General features: G+C 41.3%; 1 protein-coding gene across 1 annotated transcript in view; it reads left to right on the top strand.

The window, feature by feature from the left end:
- Positions 1-25856, top strand: part of JAZF1 (JAZF zinc finger 1) — a 371846-nt gene that overhangs the window by 299856 nt on the left and 46134 nt on the right. The window contains exon 3 of the mRNA XM_049893335.1: positions 11735-11931. Within this exon, the coding sequence (XP_049749292.1) occupies positions 11735-11931 (197 nt within the window). The remainder of the gene's footprint in view (positions 1-11734; positions 11932-25856) is intronic.

Here is a 25856-nt window from a genome sequence, read left to right as displayed (position 1 = left end):
AAACCAGAATCCCACGCAGGCATGGGAATGATTTGGTTGACCATTGGGTGTCCCCGTCCTGTAATGAGTCCAGCCTAGGAACCAAGAAACTTGTGTCAAGGAACTAGAAATGCCGGACATGTCACCAGATAAAACCCAGGCCCAGTTTAGAAGAGATTGGTCCGACACTTATGTGCTAAGTCTTAGCCCAGCCCTTCTTTTAAATACGCGTGCTATCTCCCAAGCGTTTAATGAATATATATAACTTCCCTTTTACTGTATAGTATATAACTGCTCCCAGCCCTTTCTTCTGGAAGACAGTGCTTTGAGAATGATCTCCCTGTCTCCTACTTGGGGTGAGTATTAAACTATGTCTGCTTTCAATTCCACTTGACTATAGTTATTCTTAACGAGAGTACAAGTGGCGAACTCATTGTGTTCAGTAACACAGTGGTTAAGCGCTCTGCTGCTAACCAAAAGGTGAGCTGTTCAAACCTACCAGCTGCTCCTCGGAAGGAAAGACTTGGCAATCTGCCCCTGTTTAACAGCCTAGGAAACCCTATGGGGCAGTTCTACTCTGTCCTATAGGATCACTGTTAAGGCAGAATGGATGCAACAGCACACAACAACGATGACTACATGCCTGTCCTGGAATATTAGTGGACATAGGGAAAATGTGTAAGGCATGTGCCAGTCCATTTGTCACCTTCATAGGTTGTTAGTGGCTGTCTATACCACAGTGCTGAGGAAGATTCTCAGGCAGAATCTAAATGCAACAAAGGTAAGTATGCTGTGATCAATTAGTGATGCCTGTCATGTACAGGGACACTCTGGTTGTGTAGTGGTTAAGAGCTCGGGTGCTAACCAAAGATCAGCAGTTTGAATCCACCAAGTGCTCCTTGAAAGCTCCATGGGGCAGTTCTACTTTGTCTTATTAGGGTCACTATGATTTGGAATCCACTCGATGGCAACCAGTTTGGGGTTTTTTTTGTTGTTTTTTTTTGGTCATGTACAGAGTAGATTAGAAGTGGCACTAGAGCCATTGTATGGGGGCATAAATGAACCCTACCTGTTTGAGACCTCCTCTTACATTGACAGCCCTTTACCATCTCAACTGCCTCCCCTCCGCTTTCTCAGCTCAAGTATTTCATTAACCAGAGAGAGTCCTCCAATGTACCCAACCTCTGGTGCTAGAGTTGCTGGGATTTGTGGGAGTCACTTGTTCTTATCAAAATGTTAACTGTCACCCATTTCTTGTCAAAGGAACTCACCTGAGTAGAAGGTCATGGCAGCATCAGAGAAGTTCTCATTTTTTTTCAGAAACAGACTTTTGATCCCAGATTCAGATACCTCCCTAAGCCAATCTGTGGACTCCATAGGATCCTCCCAGAAATAACCTTTTATGTAGGCACTATCCAGTCAGATGCCTCTTGAACATTTATAAACGATTTCTCATAATTCCTGAGTAAGGGTCAGTAGGATAGGGCCAACACCCGTGGAAATACCATGACTCTCAGTGGCTTCCTGGTGTATATTGAGTATTATGTGGCAAACATTGGGCCAAGTGCTCCTCATGTGTTTAACTATGAGATCTTCACAATAACCCTCATGAAGTTACCCATGGTTAAGGTCACCTCTGTTTTATAAGTAAGGAACCCAAGGCAATTTGCCCAAGCTTGGATCCTAATAAATCAGATTCGGAGCTTGCTCCAAAGTCTATACTTCAAATCACCGTACTATGTTCCTAGCCATTAATGATACTAGAACTAAAACTCTAGAGGCCCTAAATCCAATTTTTCCTTCAGTTTCTAAACTTCTCCCACTTCATAGGGAGAGTTATGCATCATCTTATTAGCAGTTTATGTTGAAACCTCAAATAAATCATTTAATTTACTTCCAGAGGAGGCAAAACAAGCAAACTCAAGAGCTATTTGTAGTTTGATACCACAAGGCCTCATAAAATACAACTTCTTTGTTTTATTCATTGTTTTTTACGTGGATGTCAAATTAGCAATGAAAGCCATGTGTGAGAAATAGCTATCGTTTTCCCAATTTGATGGAAATAGAAAAGGAATGAAAAGGATGACAGGGAGTTGCCAAGAGGCATATTCCAGTTGGCCTCCAAACCAAAGAGTTGTGGTTGTAGTTTTCAGAAGTGGCTTTTTTTCTTGGCCTTGAAGATGAAAAAGACCATGGTTTACTCAGACTAAAATAAATCAAAACTAATTGCTTCACTGATAATTTATGCTGATCTGTGGCTTGAAATTGTGGTTGTTGGACCTGAAGCAGAGCTTTCATTAAGGAAGATTGACTGTATTATTTCTCAGTTGTGAAGAAAATACCAAATACTTATTGGAAATATACAAAGTAATGGTATTCAGGAAGAAGACTTTGTGTATTTATTGCAGTTATTTAGCTTTGGTGCATAGATTTCATTTGAGGGCTAAATTCAGGAAAATATACTGGTTTAAAAGAAAGAAAATTGGTTCCTAAGCATTGTCCACGGAACATCTAATAGTCTCTAGAACACTGTTCATGAGGATGTTTCCATTGGTCTGCAGTCTTCCAGTTGCTTGGGGTTGGGTGTGTGGGGGCCAGGAAGCGGGCCTCAGTGTGTCCCTCAGGAGGAGGACACTCAGCTCTTGCTCATTTTTCTTCTGGCTCTTGAAAAGGGCAAGCAACTAGATTCAGGTGCTTTTGTATCTGGCTTCTTACATGTTGCCCAGCATATTCTAAATGGATTGAGGTGAATTAAAGAGAGTTCCATTTTGGCCAACATTCCTTGAAATGGAAATTTTAGCAATGACAATGATGGGGGGATAAGTTATATATTTTTTAATAACTTATATCTAGAGACTAATTAACAATATTTTATTGTAAGCAATATATCATAATGTAAGCGTGATGTAATTACAAAATGATAAAATGAAATCTTATATGGTAGCGTCTCTGCGTTTCAAAAAATTTCAAATAAATTCTTTCCTATTTTTATTATAATCTCAGAATAAAGGACCGTCTTTCTCAAAAAACAATTATTCTGAGATGCCCTCGTATTTTGTGTTAAAATATCTTTTATTTTTAATGAGAGACAGGTGATATAGATGATAGTTAGATAAGGTACACTTGGCAATATGAAAAGTGGCAACTCAATGTTAGTTATTAAACATTTTTAAAAATTTTAGGCCATTGAAGCTATAGTACACTATGGAGAATGTAAGTTAACTCTTGTAGTTAGTGGCCATCAAATCAATTCCGACTCACGACAACCCCATGTGTGCAGAGTAGAACTGCTCCGTAGGGTTTTCAAGGCTGTGACTTGTGTCTTACAAGGCGCATCTGAGTGCTTTCAAAGGGCCAATTTTTCCACTAGTGTCAATTGTTTAACCATTTGCACCACCTAGGGAACCACCAACTAATTGTAACCACCTTTAAAAAAAAGGAAAAGAAAATAAATAAAACAAAATTTGTCTTTAAAGAGAGTAGATTAAGGGAAAGATCACTTCTTGTCTTTTTTCCTTGCCCTCCCCGCTTTTTCTCCCCTTTCCCCAAAGTACAGTGAACATTTATAAGCAAAGCCAACTACATACCCAAAAGAAAAACCCAAACCCACTGCAATCGAGTCGATTCCGACTCATTGCAACCCTGCTACATAGTCTGATGAAATTAGCTTGCCCTGATGTCATGTATTTTGCACAGATTAGATTAGAACTCCTAAAAGACCAGGAACTACCTCCTTCCATATGTGCCACATATAAACTTGGTTAAGAAGAGCAAAGAGGAAAAAAAAACAAAAAAACAAAAAACCATATCACTTACTGCAACAAATCTGTCAGCTTTGGTTTGGTCTCTTAGAACGAAGTTTGATTCATTGGCCAGGTTACTTAAATTGTGCCCACATTCCATGTGAATATCTGATGAAATTAACAAAACCCTCTCCCAAGTATCCAACTGACGTGTTCAGATGGAGTGGGTTTTTCCTGGTGCTGCTTTTAGTTTTATTCTTTTGCATTAAAATTTTAATAGCAGCACAGTAAAGAGGCTCAGAGTTTTGGTGACACTGCAGAAATTTTTATGAAGCTTCAAAGTTCACCATGGGCTTCAGATCATGAAGTCAAAAATAGCTCTGAGATGAGAAGTCAAACATACGATCATCTGAGACATTACTAGAAACTTTCTGATACTAGTGTCATTTGTAGGTCCAAATTTCCTTTCAGCCACTGAAAAGAAGAACATGTATTAAGTCCCGGATCACCAGCAAAGACCATTCTGTCCATGAGGGGGCGCTGACAATGATCGCACCACTTGAAGCTTCCAGGTCAGGTTTCACTGGCCAGCTGTTTTAACCAAATACTCCTTCAGCTTCACTGTGGTTTTAAGTTGCTGCTAAAATGAGAAGATCTGTCCCATGAATTTATTAGCAGATGTGTGTTCTGAAAGCCATCATTATGTTGGGGCTTCAAGCAGAGCGGCCAGACCCTTTGACATGTGGGCCACATATGATCGCTTGCTGAGATGTACCCATTAGTCCCATTGTCATTTCCCACAGCCTTTATTTGAGTGTCCCGTGGGTTGCTTTGCTTAGTTACTGGCTCTCTGTCCATGCTTGTCCTGGATTGCATATAGGACTAGCCAGAGAAAAGACAGGCCCATAACCTCCAGGTTGGACTCAACACTGGAATGTTTGATTGTATTCTTGTCATGTCAGAAATCCCGTTGTCTGGAGAGATGAATGACCAGATTTGGGAGTGCTCAGAATCCCGTGGTATCTGCCAACTCCCAGCAGCTTTCCTCAAAGGCTTTCTGGGTTTCACAAACTTGTTTTCACTGAAAAATGGCAATACCCAAAGGGCCATTGAAAAAAGCAGAACAAAGCTTTTGAACTTCAAATGCATAGTTGGACTTGGTTCTTTGTACAGAGGTCTGGTTGTGGGCCACGTCAGAGGCTTGTGCAACTTTATGAATCTCCGAAGTGCAGGACAGCCTTTAACTGGATAGAAAGACTTCTCAATAAATGAGGGGGAGGGAAGCATCAGCTAGCCCCGTGGAGTATCTTCTCCTGCTCATCCTGCACGAAAAGCCCTCTACAATTTGATTCTTGATACATCGAGGCAGGGAAGTAAAGAGGAAGTGCGTGGGTTTATAGATGACCCCCCCCCCCCACCCTCGGTATGTTGTCCCTAACGAGAGGAACCTTCCCGTTGTAGCCTACCTACCAGAAAGTCACCTACTTGAATTTGTCTGTTATGGCAGACAAAACCAGTTGCTGTCGAGTTGATTACCACTCATGCCGACCCCATGTGTGTCAGAGCAGAACTGTGCTCCACAGGGTTTTCTTTCTTTTTTAAAAAAGTTTTCTTTGGAGGGGTGAAAATATACTCAGCAAAACCCACTGCCATTCCACAGTTTCTAGACGTAATGGTTACCTTCTTCACATTGTGTCAGCATTCTAGTTATTTCTGTTCTAGTTGTTTCACTTCCATTTACTTAAACTCCCTGACCTCCAGCCTCTCATCTGTGCTTTAAAATAGCTGTCGACCCTTGGTCTTTTATACTTTTTTTTTTTTTTTTCTTAAATACGTTACTCAAGGGTGACAATCTTACTCTTTGGGCTAAACTGCTACTTAGCTTAAAGGTGACTTCGGAGGGTGGTTTCAATTCAAGGTTTGAAGAGCAACTGACGGTCGTAGTCTTGAGGTCTCCTCCAACCTCAATAGGTGCACTAAATCTGGATTCTTTAGGAACTTGAAGTTCCATTCCACATTTTTCTCCCTTTGTATCAGGATTCATCTATCATGTCTCTGATCAGAACATTCAGTAGAGGTAACCGGGTACCATCTAGTTCTTCTGGTCTCAAGATGGAGGAGGCAGTGGTTCATGGAGATACTCAGTACAGGTTATAGGGTTTTCAATGGCTGATTTTTCATAAATAGATTGCCAGGCCTTTCTTCTGAGATACCTCTTGGTATACTTAAATTTCTAACCTTCTTAGCAGCCAAGTGCTTAACTGTTTACACTAACCAGATTGCAGGAGTACCTTAATAAATGCCTGCAGAATCAGTACAGGTGGGTGTTCATACACAGAAACCCTCTTTCTTGAGTGGCAGCTCATGATGGTAATAGCCAAGAAGTAACCAAACTGCTGGCATAGGTGTCAGAGATGAAAGATTTGTGAGCTAGGGTTTCCAGAGTAAGTGTCCTTCACGTCTATTATGGATAGGATGAACCAGGAACCTGATATTTACCAAGCACAAAGTGCCAAGCCCTGTTCTAAATGCTTTACATGTATTATTTAATTTCATTCTCACAATGACCCTGTGAGGTAGGCACAGCTACCATCACCATTGACAGATGAGAAAACTGAGGCATAGAGAGATTCAGTAACTTGCCTGAGGTCACACAGCTATAGAGCACAAGGTAGAACCTAGACAGTCTATCTCCAAAGCCCACTTTCTTAACCATCGCATTAATGTTTTCATTAGTGACCTGTTAGCGGGTCAAGAAATCAGTGTGGTGGTCATGATCCAGCATAGTGTGTTAGAATGAAATAGGAGAGAAAAACATCAGACTTTATCCCATCTAATAAGGATTATTTCATGAAAAGTTTATTTCAGATGCTGACATAAATATTCTCAGGTCCACAATTCCTTATCCTTGAGTCCAGAAATGTTTCATAATTCATAATTCTTCAGATCTTAGAAAGTTAAAGCAGTACAAATACTGCATATTACATAACAATTCCAGCAGGGCCTGGGGCAGCACCTTGCAGTCAAATACATTAATATTTATGCGGTGAAGCATATGAATGTTTACACCTAATGTGATGAATAAAGTGTGTAAATAGCCTTTCAGAGTACAAATTAGCGCTTGTCTTTCAGTGAGTTTTGGCGCCAAACTAATTAAAAAAAACTTTCCAGGTTTCAAGGCTTTGGGCATTTTAAAATTGCAGATTACAGACCTTCTTATACATATGTGTGTCTGAGTCTCAATATGAGATATATTTCTTATAATGGATGGAGGTCAAAAATTCTGAAGAACACTGCACTGTGGTATTGCTGGAATCATTCACTGTTAGAACTGGGAAGGACCTTTGGGGTGATATATTCTGTATATCCATTAAACCGAAACTCCTCAATTTTAAAAAATTGAAAAATCAGGGCCAGACAGAAAGCGTTGTGACTTGACGAGGCACAGCTCAGGTCCCCGGACCACACGCCCTCTCCAGAGTCAAGTAATAACAGCCAGCCCACACCACATGTGTCAGAGTCTGGACTCTGTTCAAGATTCTCCCAAGAGAGACTGAAGTGTTTGGAGTGGTCACCTCCAATTCTGCTTTCTCCAGCGCCTGTGGACATCGGCTCATTTCCCCAGCAGGACACTTACACTCATATTTTGGCCATTGGGTCAGGTAGCAGTGGAATCTCTGTCCAGATTCCAGCAAACACTGTAAATTTCCTGAGTTTGTGGTTTAAACTGGTCTCCCTGGACCAGCAGTTGACATTTTCCCCCTGTGGTGTGTTATATTCATATTTCCATGTTTAACATGTCAGACTGAATGAACGTTGTGGTCTAAGGATTTAAAAGATTTATAAGGGAGTCTTGGAAATTTACTTTAGGAATATGTGCTTCCCCTAGCAATAACAAATACTACTACAAATGACCATATTAAATTAAAGTAACTTAGGCATTTCTGATTTGTAGGAAAGTTAAAATTAATCTTACGGTGGTTTCAGTTTCAAAATGAAAACATTGCTTTGCCTGACCGCAGATTTCCAGGCTGTTAGTCAACAGGGAAAGTACTTCAGGTGACTTTTTTCTTTCAAAAATATCCAGTTTTCTCTGTGTGCAGGGAAACAGTAAAATTGTCTCCCCAGATGATTTCCTGGCCATTGGAAATCTGCCCACGTTTTAACAGACAGCTGTAATGATGGAACATTGCTTAAGAACTTCAAGGTTTAGTAAGTCTCAAAAAATAGGTAAAGTTATAATGAATGAGTGGAAGGGGAAGAACAGTGGGATAGGGTAGGGGGGAAACTGGCCAGTTGTAACCAGCATTCTCAAGGTATTTGTATGCCCTGCGCATGTGTGTTGTCACCTGGAATATGTTGTGTAGTGGTACAGCAAGGTTGCTGTGATTTATGGGTTGTATCTCCAAGTTCACAGATTGACTAAGATGGCTTGTCTGGTAGGAAGTGGATCCAGAATCAGGGCCAGGGCTGCCTGCCCCCAATAAGGCTGCAGACCCCATAGGGTTTCCAAGGCTATAAATCTCTACGGAAGCAGATTGTCACGTCTTTCTCCAGCGGAACCGCTGATGGTTTCGAACTGCCAGCCTTTCGATTAGCAGTCAGTTGCTTTAACCACTGCGCCACCCACTGCAGCCAACTCTGTGGGGCCCTGGTGGTACAGTGGTTAAGAACTTGGCTGCTAACCAAAAGGTTGGCAGTTGGAATCTACCAGCTGCTCCTTGAAAACACTATGGGGCAGTTCTGCTCTGTCCTACAGGGTCGCTGTGAGTTGGAACCCATTGGGCAGCGATGGGTTTGGTTTTGTTTGGTGTTTTTTTGGAGGGTTTTGTTTTTCGGATCCCCAAGTTCACAATCACCAATTCAGGACAGAAGAGGGAGAGGGAAGCAAGGGAGGGCAGCAGTGCTTTCTGAGTGTGTTTCATGTTTAATGCTTTTACAGTGGGTGCCTCATTCCCTGTTCTAAAACTTACTCAAACTATAAGCCAAAACTAAATTGTCATGTGTAACTGACCAAACCCAGGCAGGGGTGATGGTGGAGGACCGTGTGTGTGACTATACCGTGGTTCTTTTATGTCTGAGCTGTAGGAGAGTATTTGTTTTACAGTAAGAATCATGAGCTATTGATACTTTTTAACCAGAGTGAGAGAAGACAAGGGAGAAGCCTCAGTTTGGGGCAAAAAGTTTCTATCTGACTGTGTGTGTGCACTATCTGGTCGGATTCCCAGCCAGACATTCCACAAGTGGAGCTTCACTATACATGAGGCACATACCAGAGCCGTAAACATGAAGCATCTGCCCAAGAAACCTGAAGTTAAGTAAGGTAGACAAAATATGTAGACATAACCATATGATAATACTTCTGCATTTCGAGCCAGGTAGTATATATGTGACCTCACTGAATCCTCATAGCAGTCCTGTGAAGCAGGCGCGTGTTACCAGCACCTCTTCTTAGGTCATAGACATTCAGACTCACAAGACACACCGGCCGGCCACCTTTGGCACTGGGTCTGTTCAGAAGGTTAGAGGATAGAGCCCCTGCTTACCAGCGGGGCAGCGGCGGACCTTCTTTTCCCGAGTCCTCGCAGCAGCACGCAGAGCAGCCAGCTCAGATGCAGAGAGATGAGATATACCTCCGGCAGGGGCGGGAGCTGTTCTGGCATAAGAAGCCTTGAACCCCACAGGTGTCAGTAGCCACTGTGACACTTCACAGGCGTAGTTCTCAGGGTCTGCACAAGAGACATGTCCAGTGCTCAGTCTCCGTGCTAAGAAAGCCCAAAGCTCTGGCTTCCTGTCAGGAGCGTATAGATTGTTTCTAGCTGTCCCCAGTCCAGATGTAATTTACCACAAGTAGTGTTGCCTCATAGCATAGTTGATGTACATCTTAGTAAGTTACCAGAGTTAACCAAAGGTCAAATTCTCATGCAGAAGGGGAAAAGATTTCTGTTATTTATTTATTTTTTTTAACATAGTTATTGGTTTATTAACTTGCCTCAGCTCACCCTGGCTTGTCTGACTCCAGATACCATGTTCTTAGTTAAAATGCAAGGTGTAAACATTTTATTCTACTCCATAGCATATCTGTGTCTATTTTACTATTTTAAAAACTAATTTGAATTACATCAAGAATGGAGCCCTGGTGGTGCAGTGGTTTAAGAGCTTGGTCACTAACCAAAAGGTCAACAGTTCGAATCCACCAGCTGCTCCTTGGAAACGTTATGGGGTAGTTCTACTCTGTCCCATAGGGTTGCTATGAATCGAAATCGACTCTATGGCTATGGATTTAGTTTTTTTTTTTTTGTTGTTTACCATTGAGCATAATTGATCTTCCTGGAAGAAGCAGCATGTTTATCTTGTGGTTTTGCCCACTTCCTGGCATACTACATACCCCAATTTGAGAAGCTCAGCACTCTGCCAGTTAGTAGCTCTACTTTGAATAATAAAAGAAAGCACTGGTTCCTTGCTTTTCTCTGAGAGTCCACATTTTGAGTAGGGGTTTATGAGGAGGGAACAAAGAAGTTGTAAGAGCAGTAAAACCAACTTTGTATCTGAAAATAAATGAATACCTGTCTGCCAGGTGCAAGCAATTCTGTTTTGCATTGTAGTCCTTCTTTTTAAATCATCACCATCTTGTAGCACACGACCTAATAGCTCAAGGCAAAGCATGTAGCTTTATTACAGTTCGGTTGTACGTATAAAAACAACTTTATATATCTAGACTGTATTGCAGAAGCCATTCAAGAAATGTGCCATCCATGTTCCAAGTATAAACGTAGAAATTTTAAGACACTGTAACACTATCACTGTTGTTTCATTGGGTGTTTGGTAACTCTAAGCTTTGACTGTGCATGAGAATTATCCATGATTTCCTAAACTTCATAGTGTAGTGAAGAAAAACATTGAGAAATTTTGTAGGCAGACTGAATGGATTGGATAAAATACAATGTGTAAGTGAATGGAGTTGGTTTATGATGAAGTATATGGAAACAGTCAAAACACAATTGATGGGGCCACAGAGAGGACTAGGGACAAGCTGATGTTCTGTTTCTGAGCCTGGGTGGTGGGCACAGGTGGTGGTTTTATTACCTGAACACTTCCAAAGACTCTTTATTCACTGTGCTTTCTGTCGCAGTTTCCAAAAATGCAGCTGACAGAGTCTGTCTGCCTGTAATACAAAAGGATTTGTGCTCTTTGGGTAAGAGATAACATTTTATAATGTGTTCCGAACCTCATATTACATGAATTTATGAAATGTTAGATAACACAGTGAGAAGAGGACACTCTTTGAATGTTACTGGCAAAAGAGAAATGTTGAGAGAATAACTTTGAACCTTTTACTGCTGTCTTCTCCTCTTGATTCTTCACGGGGAAGTTTGCTCAGTCGTTTGGCCGATGTTTACTGTGGTGGACACGGCAGTGTGCGAGGAACGATTGTAGGGCCTGGAGTCTTTTCCTTCAGGCTGATGGTTAGGGGAGGCAAGACCTTCAGTCAGCTAAAAGAAGTTTGAAAACGCAAATTACAATATGAGAGCACAGAGTAACAAAAACATAGAGTTTTAATGAGGCCATATGTGTTAAGTCTCAGCTAGTGGTATGAACAGTAAATATTACCTAACTACAGAGGATGGAAGCACCCTCTATTTAGGAGTGGTTAAGAATTTTGAGGAGGCGGGTATTCTATGGGTTGAAAGAAAGGAGACTTTCTAAGAGAGGAAATCTTGTAATGAGGTCATTGATGTGAGTACAGGTATGTCCTTTGTATATAAATTTTCTAGCAAGGAAAATATGCATAGGGAAGAAATAGACCTGCCTTTGAGGAACCTTAAGACAACAAGCTAGAAGATAAACTCATTTTGGAGGAAAAGGGAAGTTGTCAGTTTTTGATACTGGGACTGATCTGTGAACAAGTCCCTTCTCAGGGTCTAGTATTTGTCAAATTCCCAGGTTAACTGGTCCTAAGCCCTGGTGCTCTGTAAATGGCCCAGGTTACTTACCTTCTCTTGTTGCTTCAGATTCATGACGGATGCTGCCCGCCGAGAGCAGGAGTCCCTGAAAAAGAAGATTCAGCCGAAGCTCTCACTGACTCTGTCCAGTTCGGTGTCTCGAGGGAATGTGTCTACTCCACCACGCCACAGCAGTGGAAGCCTTACTCCCCCCGTGACCCCGCCCATCACCCCCTCCTCTTCATTCCGCAGCAGCACGCCAACAGGTGAGTGACTTGGTTCCTCATGATGAGAAGTGAGAGGGTGTGTGTGATTGCACGCACGTGCGTGCACTCATCCACCCATACATTTGTGTGCACCTGTCTGTATGGGGGCGGAAGGAGCAGGGACAGATGATGATTCAGACACGCCACTTCTGTGACCCTTCACTGGTCTCTGTAGAGTATGTTGACTCATTCATCTATTACTAACGCAGGAAGTATTTACAGATTATTGTGTTAACATGTATATGATGACTTTATAGATACTTTTGAAAGCCCTTACCACATTTGTTATGAATGGATGAAGTAACACAGTGTCTTTGGTCAGGCCAATGTGGGTGGGGTAGATGAAATAAGATTGGCATATGTCAAAAAAAAAATTTTTTTTTATGTCAATTAGTGTTGAAGCTGTGGGTTGGGTGTCCAGATCGGTTCATTATACCATTCTGTTTTTGCATTTTTGAAAATTTACATAATAAAATAATTTAAAAAAAGATAGTTCCAGTGCCTACTATGTACCAGGCACTATGCAAAGCACTGAACTACCAAAAAACCAAGCCCATTGCCATTGAGTCATTTCCAACTCATAGTGACCCTATAGAACAGAGTAGAATTGCTCCATGGGGTTTCTGAGGAGTGGCTGGTGGATTCAAACTGCTGACTTTTTGGTTAACAGCTGAGCTCTTAACCACTGTGCCACCAGGGATCCTGGTGAACTACAGGAGTAAGCAAAAAGTGGTCATCTCTCACCATTCTCCAAGAGCTTACGTCCAGTGGAGAATGTCGACTTTCCAGGGGGTCAATAAGAACGCTTTGTCTTCCCCTCTCAAATGTGGAACCGATTGTAAAATAAAACAGGAGTCAGATACGAACACCAAAATACCAGCTTTATCACTGCATAAAGTTAAACTGCAGAATGGAGCGTGCATCTGTAACAACTGGACTTCTCGGTATATCTCCCCAGCATTTAACTTATTTCCCAAACTGCCCTTCTAAGCTCACCCGAGTGGGGAGCAAGCCAGAGTTCACCCAGGCCTGGTGCACTGCTGCATACTTAGCCCCTTCTTCCCAATTCAGTGATCCATTAAGTCATTGCTCCTTCCTGGACAGCAGTGAGTGGAGAAGGCTGGAAGGACCCCACTTCTTCGTTTACTCATCTGAATACCTGTTGCTGTCAAGTCGATTCTGACAGAGGAGAACTGCCCCATAGGGTTTCCAGGGAGCAGCTGGTGGATTCAAACTGCCAGCCTTTTGGTTAGTAGCCACAGCTCTTAGTCACGGCACCACCAGGGCTCCGCTCATCTGAATAACAGGGAATATATCCTCTTTCATGACCCTTCCTAAGTTAGGGGCATGTCGTTGTTGTTGTTGTTGTTGTTGTTGTTGGGTGCCATCGAGCTGATTCTCGCTCATAGCAACCCCATATGACAGAGTACAACCGCCCCATAGGGTTTCCTAGGCTGTAATTTTTATGGGAACAGATTGCCAGATCTTTCTCCCACAGAGCTGCTGGATGTATTTGAACTACTAACCTTTCAGTTAGCAGCTGAGCACTTAACTGTTGCACCACCAGAGCTCCTTTATGGGGCTGTAAACCAAAACCAAAACCAAACCAAACCACCAACCCCATTGCCGTCCAGTCGATTCCGACTCATAGCAACCCTATAGGACAGAGCAGAACTGCCCCATAGGGTTTCCCAAGAGCACCTGGTGGATTAGAACTGCCAATCTTTTGGTTAGCAGCCATAGTTCTTAACCACTAGGCTACCAGGGTTTCCTTGTAGGGCCATAGACAAGCATTAATCTAATAAAAACACAAATGAATATAAACTTGTAACCATGACAGGTGCTACATACATAAAGATACACCCAGAGAAAGGTTTGACCCAGTCAGGAGGGGCTTCCTCTTAAGGTTAAGTAGGAGTCAGGTAGGTAAAGAGGGAGGGAGGAGCCTTCCAGACAGAGATAACAAAATTTGCAAAAGTTTTGTGGTGAAGGCTGGGTGGTCGGAACAAGAGGATAACCAGCATGTAAGATGAAGCTGAGGAGATAGGCAGGGACCAGGCTGTGCAGGGTCTTGTGGGTCTTAACTAAAGATTTTGGTCAATCCTATGAGCAAAGAGAAGCTGCTGGTAATCACACCATCATCTCCTTAATGCCACCCCCTTGACTGTGAGTGAAAAGTTTCAATATCTCTTTCAGTTTATATATTTCTTTTTCACCCATCTTCCGTCAAGGGAGGTGACTACAGTAGCATTTCTCAAAGAGTGTTTTCAGAACATTAATTTCATAAAATATGAATTGGTGTTAAGGGGAAAAGGGATTCCCAGATAACCTTGGAGGAAATGATGAGTTAAACTAGCTTCTTTAACGCAGAGCATCTGCAAGCCTTTAATTTGATAATATACGTTGTTTTACTCCAACAGAAGGATTTATTAAGTTCCCCAAACTTAGTTGCTCTGATTGTTGTTATCAGGTGCTGTCGAGTCGGTTCCAACTCATAGTGACCCTATGTACGACAGAACGAAACACCCAGTCCTGTGCCATCCTCACAATCATTGTTATACCTGAGCCCAGTGTTGCAGCCACTGTGTCAGTCCTTCTTGTTGAGGGTCTTCCTCTTTTTCACTGACCCTCTACTTTTCTAAGCATGATGTCCTTCTTTAGGGACTAGTAGCTCTTGATAATGTGTCCAAAGTACATAAGACAAAGTCTTGCCATCCTCCTTTCTAAGGAGCACTCTGGCTGTACTTCTTCCAAGACAGATATGTTCCTTCTTCCGGCAATTCATGATGTATTCAATATTCTTCGCCAACACTATAGTTCAAAGGCATCAATTCTACGTGGGTCTCCCTTATTCATTGTCCAGCTGTTCACATGCATATGAGGCATTTGAAAATACCCTGGCTTGTGTCAGGTACACCTTAGTCTTCAAGGTAACATCTTTGCGTTTTAACACTTTAAAGAGGTCTTTTGCAGCAGATTTGCCCAGTGCAATACATTGTTTGGTTTATTGACTGCCGCTTCCATGGGTGTTGATTGTGGATCCAAGTAAAATGAAATCCTTGACAGCTTCAGTCTTTTCTCCCATTTGTCATATGATCGTGCTTATTGGTCCAGTTGTGAGGATTTTTGTTTTCTTTATGTTGAGCTGTAACTCATACTGAAGGCTGTGGTCTTTTATCTTTATCAGTAAGTGCTTCAAGTACTTTTCATTTTCAGCAAGTAAGGTTGCATCTTGCAGGTTTTTAATCAGTCGTCCTTACGCAGTGTTCTTCATATAGTCTGGCTTCTCAGATTATTTGCTCAGCATACAGATTGAATGAGTATGGTGAAAGGATACAACCCTGACATAAACCTTTCCTGATTTTAAACCACACAGGGGATAACTTTTTGACAGACACCTGTGTTCAGTTCAGGATTGGGTATTTTGAAGAAAGGATGGGGAGGTAGGGCAGACAGACCGGAGTTCATCCTGAATTTTGACCTTTACAAATAGTATTACCTCGGGCAAGTCATTAATAATGCCCATGATACAGGTTTTTGTGTGAGAGTTAAATGTGTTACCGTATGTATGCTCCCAAACCAAACCTGTTGCCCTGGAGTCGATTCCAACTAGTAGGGTAGAGTAGAACTGCCCCATAGGGTTTCTAAGAAGTGACTGGTGGATTCGAACTGACGAACTTTTGGTTAGCAGATGAGCTCTTAACCACTGTGCCACCAGCACTCCTGTATGTACCCAGCATTCAATAAATGTTCAACTCTTTGGTCTGGGGTTTGGTCTAGGAACTTTAGGACAAAATCTAGGGCCATTCTTCTATGGAGGATGAATTGGTTCATTTGTGTTAGACATTTGTCCATTTTCTTAGGTGGTCCACCGTGATTCCCTTATATCTTATTCTGAGAAGATCTTTGTGTAATGTTTATGGTATAAATCTAAGGAATGAAAGAGAATTCTGCTGTTAGATGGTAGTGTAATTCTGTTATCTTCTTTTCTGGGCATTTCTATGAATAATTCTCAAAAATTATGGGGGCGGTGTCTACCTGGGTGAGTTTTATACCTGAGGTGTTGTGGGCTGATTCATGTCCAACACCAGATAACCGTGACTACCCCAATTAGTGTAACGGGTGCCTTAGAACCCCATGAAAATAAAGACAGTTTAAAAGTGAGAGTCTATTTTCATGTAAGAATGTTTGGAAGAAATGGAATCATTTCCTTTCCTTCAGACATAAAGAAATCTTTCTGACACCTAGCCTATTTTAGCAATTTCCCACTGAGAGAATTAATTTATGTTGTGGTAAAGATGTATCATTTTCAGTCTGTCAAGATCATTGGTAAGTTATTTGCTGCTTGAAGAACATTCCATATAAACATCAAAAATTAGCAGGGGAAATGGTTTATTAAACCCCTTACCCTGTAGAGTTTTGATTGTGTATACATTTTTCAATGTTTGGAATGTTATTTTACCTGTTATTAGAGAAATCAGCTTCTCTTGCCTGACTAATGTGGCTTCAGTCACTTTCATTGCCAGATTATAAATAATATTTTATGTTTCCACCTCCTAAATTCACTCTTCCAAGCTCCATATTCAAGCTATGTTCCTGGTTCAAAATAATAGCCTTCTAGTAGCAAAATTCATCTATAAAATAGTCTTCAAAATAGACTGTCTGGACTAAACTGACTTAGAGGTCATCTTCATTTTAGAGTTTCAAGTATTTGTGAAGTGTTCTTGGAATGACAATTCATTTTGCAATTTCTACATCCTAGGAGAATCTTCTTTTTCATTTTCTATTCTTTGTTTTCTTTTAATATATAAAAAAGAAAGTATTCATTTAAGGAACACCTAGAACAATTTAAATCATAGATGGGCAAACTTTTTCGGTAAATGACCAGATAATAAATACTTAAGGTTTTGCAGGCCATGAAGTCTCTTTCAGCCCTCTTCAGTCTGCTACTGTAGTATAAAAATAGCTATAGACATACATAAAGGAATGGGCATGGTGTGTTCCATTAAAACTTTATTTACAGAAGCGGGTAGTAGGCTGCTTGAGCATTGTGCTCTTTTAAGAACTCTTTATATGGGATCAAAGTAACAGCAGCACCTCAGCAACTTGAAAGGTTAAACAGGAACTTTAGGGGGCAGTGAGTTTATGTTAATGAAAGAGGAACAACTCAGAAAAGGAGGGTGAGAATGTTTGCCCAACTCAAAGAATGTAATCAATGTCGCTAAATTATACATGTAAAAACTGTTGAACTGGTATTTGTTCTGCTGTGTATATTCTCAACAACAACAAGATAAAATCTAAAAAGTGTATACAAAAAGAAAAAGGCAGGCTGGATTTGGTCTGTGGGCCATGGTTGGCTGGCCCCTGATTTAAATCTTGGAGATGTGTAATTTGAATACAAACGATTAAATTCTCTGAAAATAAAATGTTAAAACAATTCATACCCTTCTCCTTTAAAAATAATATCTAAAGGATAATTGGAGCCCTGGTGACAAAGTGGTTAAGAGCTATGGCTGCTAACCAAAAGGTCAGCAGTTCAAATCCACCAGTCACTCCTTGGAAACCCTATGGGGCAGTTCCACTCCATCTTAATATGGTTGCTATGAGTCTGAATCAACTCGATGGCAACGGGGGAAAGTATAATTACTAAGGGAAAGGGGAATAACATTTGTTGAGTGCTTATTATGTCCTTTATGTATGATAACTGTGTTTAATCTTAACACCAGGCCCACCAAGACAGATAGTATTGTTCCAATATACAGATAAAGAAATAGAGACTTAATAAAATTAAATAACTTGCACAAGGCCCCAAGCCTGTCTACTCAAAGAACGTGTCTTTCCAGTATAACCACACTTGCTTTCTACATTAGTTCTTATGATTACATTAATACCTTTTTAAAAACTCTTAGTAGACCATCAGCATCTAGTTGCCCAAATTACTGTTACCTGACAACTCCAAAGTCAAGATATAAAAAGTTGCTGAGGCTCTGAGACTGTGGCTCAACCTCATTTACAGTGACTGCCGCTTTTACCCCACCCTACCATCCGAAGAACATACCTGGAATGAAGGACTTGAGGGTTTCGTTTAGCCAGAGTTTTCTTTAAGGGTAAGCTGGAGCCGGCTCCAAAGAGCCAATTGTTTAATATTCTGGTTTCAAGAAACTGTTGTTAACTTGAAATTGGCCATGGTGGGAGTATTTATACCACTGCAGTTTGCGAAGGTACATATCAGGGCTCCCCCTCCCCTTTACCATCACACCACGGTTTTGTCCTTTTAGTATTTACCAGATTAATCTTAGTTTGTCATTCAAGGAATCATGGTCCTAATCGTGTCTGTGAATAAACCTAAAGCAAAAATTAATCACCGATAAATAAATAAATAATGGCCCGTTCAAACAATGGATCCCTTAGCAGCTGTTCACGACAGTGTCATAGGTCACTGTGTAATGACATGGAGAGGTTCTCACATTATGTATCATAGAATTGGATAACAAAACTGTATGGGCAATATGATCCAAATTTTATTTTTTATGCCCCAAAAGCTAACCATGATTACCTTAATTGATAGGAAGATGGGTGCTATTTATTTTCTTTCCGTATTTTCTAAATTTTCTAAAATGAACCTCCATTGCTTTTGTTATTAAAACAACTGTTAAGTACATATAATTAGGAGATAGAATCACTGGCAAAAAAAAAAAGTTAAATGGATTTCTTTCCATTAATTTAATTGATTGACCTTTTGGGGAGAGGGAAGAAGCCCATCCTATCGGAAAGGACTAGGTCAGCTTTTACATCCATCATTAGCAAGCAGGTTACCTTGGTTATCAGTGCTTATAGCTGAGAAAGGGAACCTCTTAAACCGACAGACCAGACCCACTGCCATTTAGTTGATTCCGGCTCATAGCAAACTCTGTAAGGCAGGATAGAACTGCCCCATAGGGCTTCCAAGGCTGTAATTCTTTATGGAAGCAGACTGACACATCTTTCTCTCACGTGAGCTGCTGACCTTTTGGTTTGCAGCTGAGCAGTTTTAACCACTGTACCACCAGACCTCAGCCTCTTAAATAGTGGCTGTCAATCAGGCGAACATCAAAATCACCTGAGAAGTTCTTAAACTTCTTCTGCCCAGGCTCCACCCCCAGAGACTGAGTTGGTAGGCGGGGCTTGGGCACTGGGAGTTGTCATCATTTGGATTCTATCTCCCATCACCCATTGCTGTTGAGTCAGTTCCTATTTAGAGTGACCCTGTAGGATAGGGTAGAACTGCCCTATAGGATTTCCAAGACTGTAGTCTTCGCGGAAACAGACTGCCGTATCTTTCCCCCACTAAGCCGATGGTGGGTTCAAACCACCAACTTTTCGGTTGGCAGCTGAGCTCTTAACCACCGCGTCACCAGGGCTCCTTGGATTCCAACTAGGGCTAAGTAATTCTAACCTACAGCCAGAGTTCAGAACCACTGTTTTAAAATGTGAACCATCTCCTTGTAGTATTTGTTTTCTCTTGCTTTTTTTTTTTTTTCTTGCTTGAGTTAACATGCTTGTCTTGCTTGTCTAGAGAAAGGTTACTGTGGTCCATTTGCTTGGGCTCCAGAGATGAATCCAGTGGGACTGAACAGATACTCACGCATGTCTTAACGGAGAAGCCGTGGAAAGAGTTGGCTGGATTTCTAGTTATGATAGCATTGCATAGTCTCTCCTGGAAAATATTTGTATATATATTTTGGCCCACTCAGGGGGAAAAAATTCAAGTATGAAACCAGAAAAAGGCACCCAAGGAAATTAAACCTCTTTTTTTTTTTTTTTTGCTTTCTTATTTAGACTGTAACTAATGTGGAGCCCTGGTGGCGCAGTGGTTAAGAGTTTGGCTGCTAACCAAAAGGCTGACAGTTTGAATCCACCAGCCACTCCTTGGAAACCCTATGGGGCAGTTCTATTCTGTCCTTGTAGGGTCACTATGAGTCGCAATCGACTCAATAGCAATGGGTTTTTTTTTTCTTCTTCTTCTTTTAAATAACTAATGTCAAGTCATAGATTTTATCTATTAATGCGAAACTTAAGTTTTTACATTGTTTCATTCTGCTTCATATTCTTTTGTCTCCTCCTATTTGGCCTTTACAGTAGACTGTTAACATTCCATTAAGGCTTTTACAATAAACTGTTCAAATTATAAGGATTTTGAAAATTTCAGGAGTTACTAATACACAGCAAGTCACTTTAAAAAGTAAAGTTTTTAATTTTTGTCTCAGGGTGGAAATGACAAGACAGACTTATACAACTAGTGAATTTTGCTTGACATTTAAAAGCGCCATCTGATGGAGCTGAGGTGAACCCTCCCCGGGACTTTATTTTAGAAAGCAAAATAAACTTAAATAGGCTTAATAAAGGCAGAATATCTCAGGGAGAAAAAGATAACTAAGGTGATGTCTAAGCTCACATAAGCCCCCTCCCCCAAAAGAAGAGAATGAAATAGAAGGGGAAACCTCAAAGAAATTCTATCCTTCTTAATGGTAGAAAATACAAAAGGAAAAGTGAAACATTTCAGCCTGACTGATTTTGTGACCTACTTGTAAATTCCTGAGGCAGTGCTTTGGTATTTCTAACAGGCTCTGCTCAAAAGAGTTGAATGTCTGGATGATGTCTAAAAAACATTCCCTAAAATCTTCCTGTTAAGAAAATGGCCTTGATTTATATTTCCCTTTTCACATAAACGCGCTGTCTTGTGGCTAGAAAATGACAAGATATTACCCCATTATCTGGCTGGCGTTCTATTCAGGGTCACTAATAGAGCCTTTCCAGGCCTATGGGTTTGTTTGCTTGTTTATCTCTGAATTTGTTGTAGTCATTGTCCTTTTACCCTCTCTTTTGATTGACTTGTAAAACCTCCATCCCACCTGATTTCCATGGCCCAGCCTTATGGCTAATCAGCTGCCTCAGTGTCTGATATGGCTGATTATTTTTATTCTCTTCCTACTACTCAAAGGGTAGGTGAAGCAAGGATGGTGAAAAGGAAATCATGTTTCAGTTACTTTTCCACAAATACACAGCTTTCCAGACTAAACATTTTCTTGACTTAAAAAATAATAAAGTAAAATCAGTGGTTGACCTGTATTAATAATAGGTTATCTCTTCAAAGCACTTTATGGTTCATGAAAGCATTCACTAGAGGAGATACACGGCAAGCATGAACCCCACTTTAAAGACAGAGAAGTTGAGGCTCATTTGAATAGTGGTTCACAAAAGTTTGGATGGTTCCCAAGTGAAGCAGCCACAGTTTTCCATAGTACAAGGACTGGGCATCTTTTCACTGACAGTTTTTTGAGCATCTGTTTTTGTTACAGACATCATGGTAGGAACTGGGGGTACAGAGGAGCATAGAGCATAGCCCTTGTGGCTAGGAATTTACATGTTAGTCAGTACAGGTCATACACATGTAGGACAGACAGTTAATGAACTTGATGTGTATATACACGAGCTAAATTATTGGCATGGATGATTAAGACAAGATATAGAGATGCACACAGGTCATTATGCTGTGTCAGTGTGGTTAAACCTGCATATTCACACCCATAAAATAGCTTAGATAATTAAGAGTTAAATGTAAGTTCCAAAAGAGTTGAAATAAGGTGAGATCAGTGGTAAAGTGATTTGGGGCAAATGATTTTAGAGCTCGTGAACATTCTGAAATGTAGCTTAGAAACGGGGGTGCCCGCACTCATGTTTTCTCTAAAATGTGTACCTCTGTGAGGTAGTGTCAGTTCTGGACTCGGCAAGAGAATACCTCATGGCTTGCTCATGGCTGTTTGCTTTGGGGCCAGAAAGGCACTGAGAGAAGGAAAAAACAAACGCGGGGAAATCAAAGGTGCTTATTGCTAGGTCAGCCCCCAGTTCCCTTACCTGATCCCTGCCAAAGCACTGTCTAACCCTGGGTGTCAGACACACTGTTCCCTTCATAACCCTGGCTCCAGGAGACCTGCTTTAGTCTCCTTAATCAGCTGTGCTTTTGCAAGCTCATGAAAAAGTACTCTGGTTGCCTGCAAAAGAGAATTATCGTAACGTAAACTGCTTTTTTTCTGAGCACTTCCATGTCTGCGCTAGAAAGCAGTTAAGTGCTGTCCTGGGATTTCACTTCTGTCTCGTAAATTGAATGTTGGCCCATACACAGCACCCTCAGCAAACAGGTGAATAGGGGGGCCCCAGAAAGGCGCCTGAGCGAGATGTACACCTTAAACACAGAGCAATCATGCTCATTTGTAAACGCTGCACTGTGATCTATTACCCTGCTGGTAGGGCTGTCAGTACTTTTGCTTTTTTTTTTCTCTTTTTTCAAATGTATGAATTTTGTTATTTAATATATTTTTTAATAGAAAACGTATTTCTTATTTTCAGTGTTTGTTGAGGAAATCATAGTATCTTTTAAAAAAAATAACTCATGGTAATACAAATTCAATTCAAATGTTGTTCTCTCCTTGTAGCCCTTAAATATTGGAACAGAAGGTGCCGGTCAATTCCCTGACTCCCTCCTTTGGCCATGACTCTTTAATGTCTGAATTTCCACATCTTTTAAAGCAAGCATGACTAAATTTTGGATATTTGTTGGGAAAATGGGTGAGTGTAGCCACTGGGTGTGGGTGGTTATCAGGGTGCCTCTCTGCTCTGTCTGTCTGATTTCTTCCATCTGGTTCCCCAGCTCCCCTTCATCCTCATGACCATGAGGAAACCCTGGTGGCATAGTGGTTAAGTGCTATGGCTGCAAACCGAAAGGTTGGTAGTTCAAATCCCCCAGGCACTCCTTGGAAACTCTGTGGGGCAGTTCTACTCTGTCCTATAGGGTCGCTATGAGTCAGAATCGACTTGACAGCAGTGGGTTTGGTTTTGTTTTTCATGACCATGATAGGTGCTGAATTCCTCATCTGAAACCACTGTGGCCAGGTATGTGTAAGAAATAAGCAATTTTTTGGATTTAGAAAAAGAGATGTAGTACATACGCCATATAGTACATAAACACCCCCAGCTGGATCTGGGGCAGCCCCATGAATAAACACAATATGATTTGTGCTGTGAAACATTCATGTATCTGCAGTGAGTGAGGTTAGTAAAGATTGTGAACGGTCTCATTTGTTCAGATCAGGTCTCATACTTTGTCAAACTAAAAAAAAAACAAAAAACCTTTGTTTTTAAGCAAGTCTTTGGATTTCAGACTAAGGTTTTGGGGACTTGGGAGAAGCTCCCCTACCTCCATAAAAAGTCAATTTACCTCTGCCCCATGGATGTCTGAGTGGTGTATTTCACAGAACAGACTAGAAATGCCCAACATTATTAAACGTGTGAGTACATGAGCCAGTCAGATTATCAAGACCTGAGGAAAACCTCCATCATGGAGGCTCAAGCAAGGAATTAGTAAACTGACCTGGCTGTGTTGACAAAGAGTGTCATGCAAATCTGAATGTGTCGCCTCCCAAAAACTCTGGAAGCTTGGAGGTGAAGTGATGAGATCTGGATTCAAGTCCTGGTTCTGCTGCTTGAGAAGTATATGGCCTTAAACCTTTCCAAGCCTCAGTTTCCTCATCTGGACATCACAGGCAATGCCTACCTCACAGGGGTGCTGTGAGAGTTAAAGAAATAAGGGGAGGGGGAATACTGATGTTAGCACCATCTTTACTTAAACTGCCAGTTCTGAAAAGACATTGGCTCAGGAAGTGCTTGCCCCTGCATTCAAGATGCCCTGCCCTAGTCAGTCAGCTCAGTGTATTCAGGTACTGATGGCTGTCAGTGGTAGAAATGGCTGATGTTGTCGTGTTAGTTAGGGCTTCTTGAAGCAGCTATACGGTATGTTTAAAACAAAGTATTTTTTGCTGTTAATTGAATGCTGCTCTTTTGGGCAGACACTATTTCACCAGCCCTGGCCAGGGCTGCTTATGCATGTTTATTTTTGGTCTGCACTAACCTCAGGGAAGGCTGGTTCCAGGAATGTGCATTACAGGTGGTATTTGCTAATGATCTGTTCTGGGCATGGGCACATTTTTCAGAGGGAGAGTTAATGGAATACACCTCCTCTCAAGTAACTGAGGACATTGGAGATTTAGGATGTTTTTGACACATGCAGAAGAAATAGATTTTAGGAGTTCTTCCCACTTCTCTCACTGGGCAAAGTGGCATTATAACCAGAAAGGACTTGACGTTGTTTACTGTCAGAAGCCATCAAGTCAATTCCAACTCATAGTGACCCTGGTACAACAGAACAAAACACTGCCTGGTCCTGCGCCACCCTCACAGTCGTTCTTATCCTTGAGCCCATTGTTGCAGCCCTCTGTCAGTCCATCTTGTTGAGGGTCTTCCTTTTTTTCACTGACCCTCTACTATGCCAAGCATGATGTCCTTCCCCAGGGACTGTTCCCTCCTGACAACATGTCCAAAGTATGTGAGATGAAGTCTCACCATCCTCCCTTGTAAGGAGCATTCTGGCTGTACTTCTTCCAAGAAAGCTTTGTTTGCTCTTCTGGCAGTCCATGGTATGTTCAATATTCTTCACCAACACCATAATTCAAAAGCATCCGTTCTTGGATCTTCGTTATTCATTGTCCAGCTTTAACATGCATATAAGGCAATTGAAAACACCATGGCTTGGATCAGGTCCTCAAGGTGGGACATCTTTGCTTTTTAACACTTTAAAGAGGTCTTTTGCATGAAATTTGCCTAATGCAAAGTGTCATTTGATTTCTTGACAGCTGCTTCCATAGGCATTGATTGTGAATCCAAGTAAAACGAAATCCTTAAAGACTTCAATCTTTTCTCCATTTATCATGATGCTTGTTGGTCCAGGTGTGAGGATTTTTGTTTTCTTTATGTTGAGGTGTAATCCATACTGAAGGCTGTGGTCTTTGATCTTCTTCGGTAAGTACTTCAAGTCCTCTTCACTTGCAGTAAGCAAGGTTGTGTCATCTGTATATCGCAGGTTGTTAATGAGTCTTCCTCCAATCCTGATGCCCCGTTCTTCTTCATAGAGTCTACCTTCTCAGATTATTTGCTCAGCATACAGGTTGAATAAGTATGGTGAAAGGATACAACCCTGACACACACCTCTCCTGACTTTAACCACACAGCATCCTCTTGCCCTGTTTGAACAACTGCCTCTTGGTCTAAGTACAGGTTCCTCATGAGCACTATTCAAGTGTTCTGGAATTCCCATTCTTTGCAATGTTAACCATAATTTGTTATGATCCACTCAGTCAAATGTCTTTGCATAGTCAATAAAACACAGATAAACATCTTCCTGGTATTCTCTGCTTTCACCCATGATCTAACTGACATCAGCAATGATATCCCTCCTTCCACGTCCTCTTCTGAATCTGGCTTGAATTTCTGGCAGTTCCCTGTCAATGTACTGCTGCAACCACTTTTGAATATCAGCAGAATTTTACTTGTGTGTGATATTAATAATATTGTAGGATAATTTCTGCATTCTGTTGGATCACCTTTCTCTGGAATGGGTACAAATATGGATGTCTACCAGTCGGTTGGCCAGGTAGCTATCTTCCAAATTTCTTGGCATAGACAATTGAGCACTTCCAGGACTGCATCCATTTGTTGAAGCATTTCAATTGGTATTCTGTCAATTCCTGGAGCCCTATTTTTCGCCAGTGCCTTCAGTGCAGCTTGGACTTCTTCCTTCAGTGCTATTGATTCTTGATAATATGTTACCTCATGAAATGGCTGAATGTTGACCAATTCTTTTGGTACAGTGACTCTGTATATTCCTTCCATCTTCTTTTGATACTTCTTATACCAAAAACCAAACCCCGTGCTGTCGAGACAATTCCGACTCATAGCGACCCTATAGGACAGAGTAGAACTGCCCCATAGAGTTTCCAAGGAGCGCCTGGCAGATTTGAACTGCCAACCCTTTGGTTAGCAGCCGTAGCACTTAA

The sequence above is a fragment of the Elephas maximus genome, chromosome 8, assembly GCF_024166365.1.
Source record: "Elephas maximus indicus isolate mEleMax1 chromosome 8, mEleMax1 primary haplotype, whole genome shotgun sequence".
In the NCBI taxonomy this organism is placed as follows: Eukaryota; Metazoa; Chordata; class Mammalia; order Proboscidea; family Elephantidae; genus Elephas; species Elephas maximus.
This window is presented reverse-complemented; position numbering and strand designations above follow the sequence as displayed.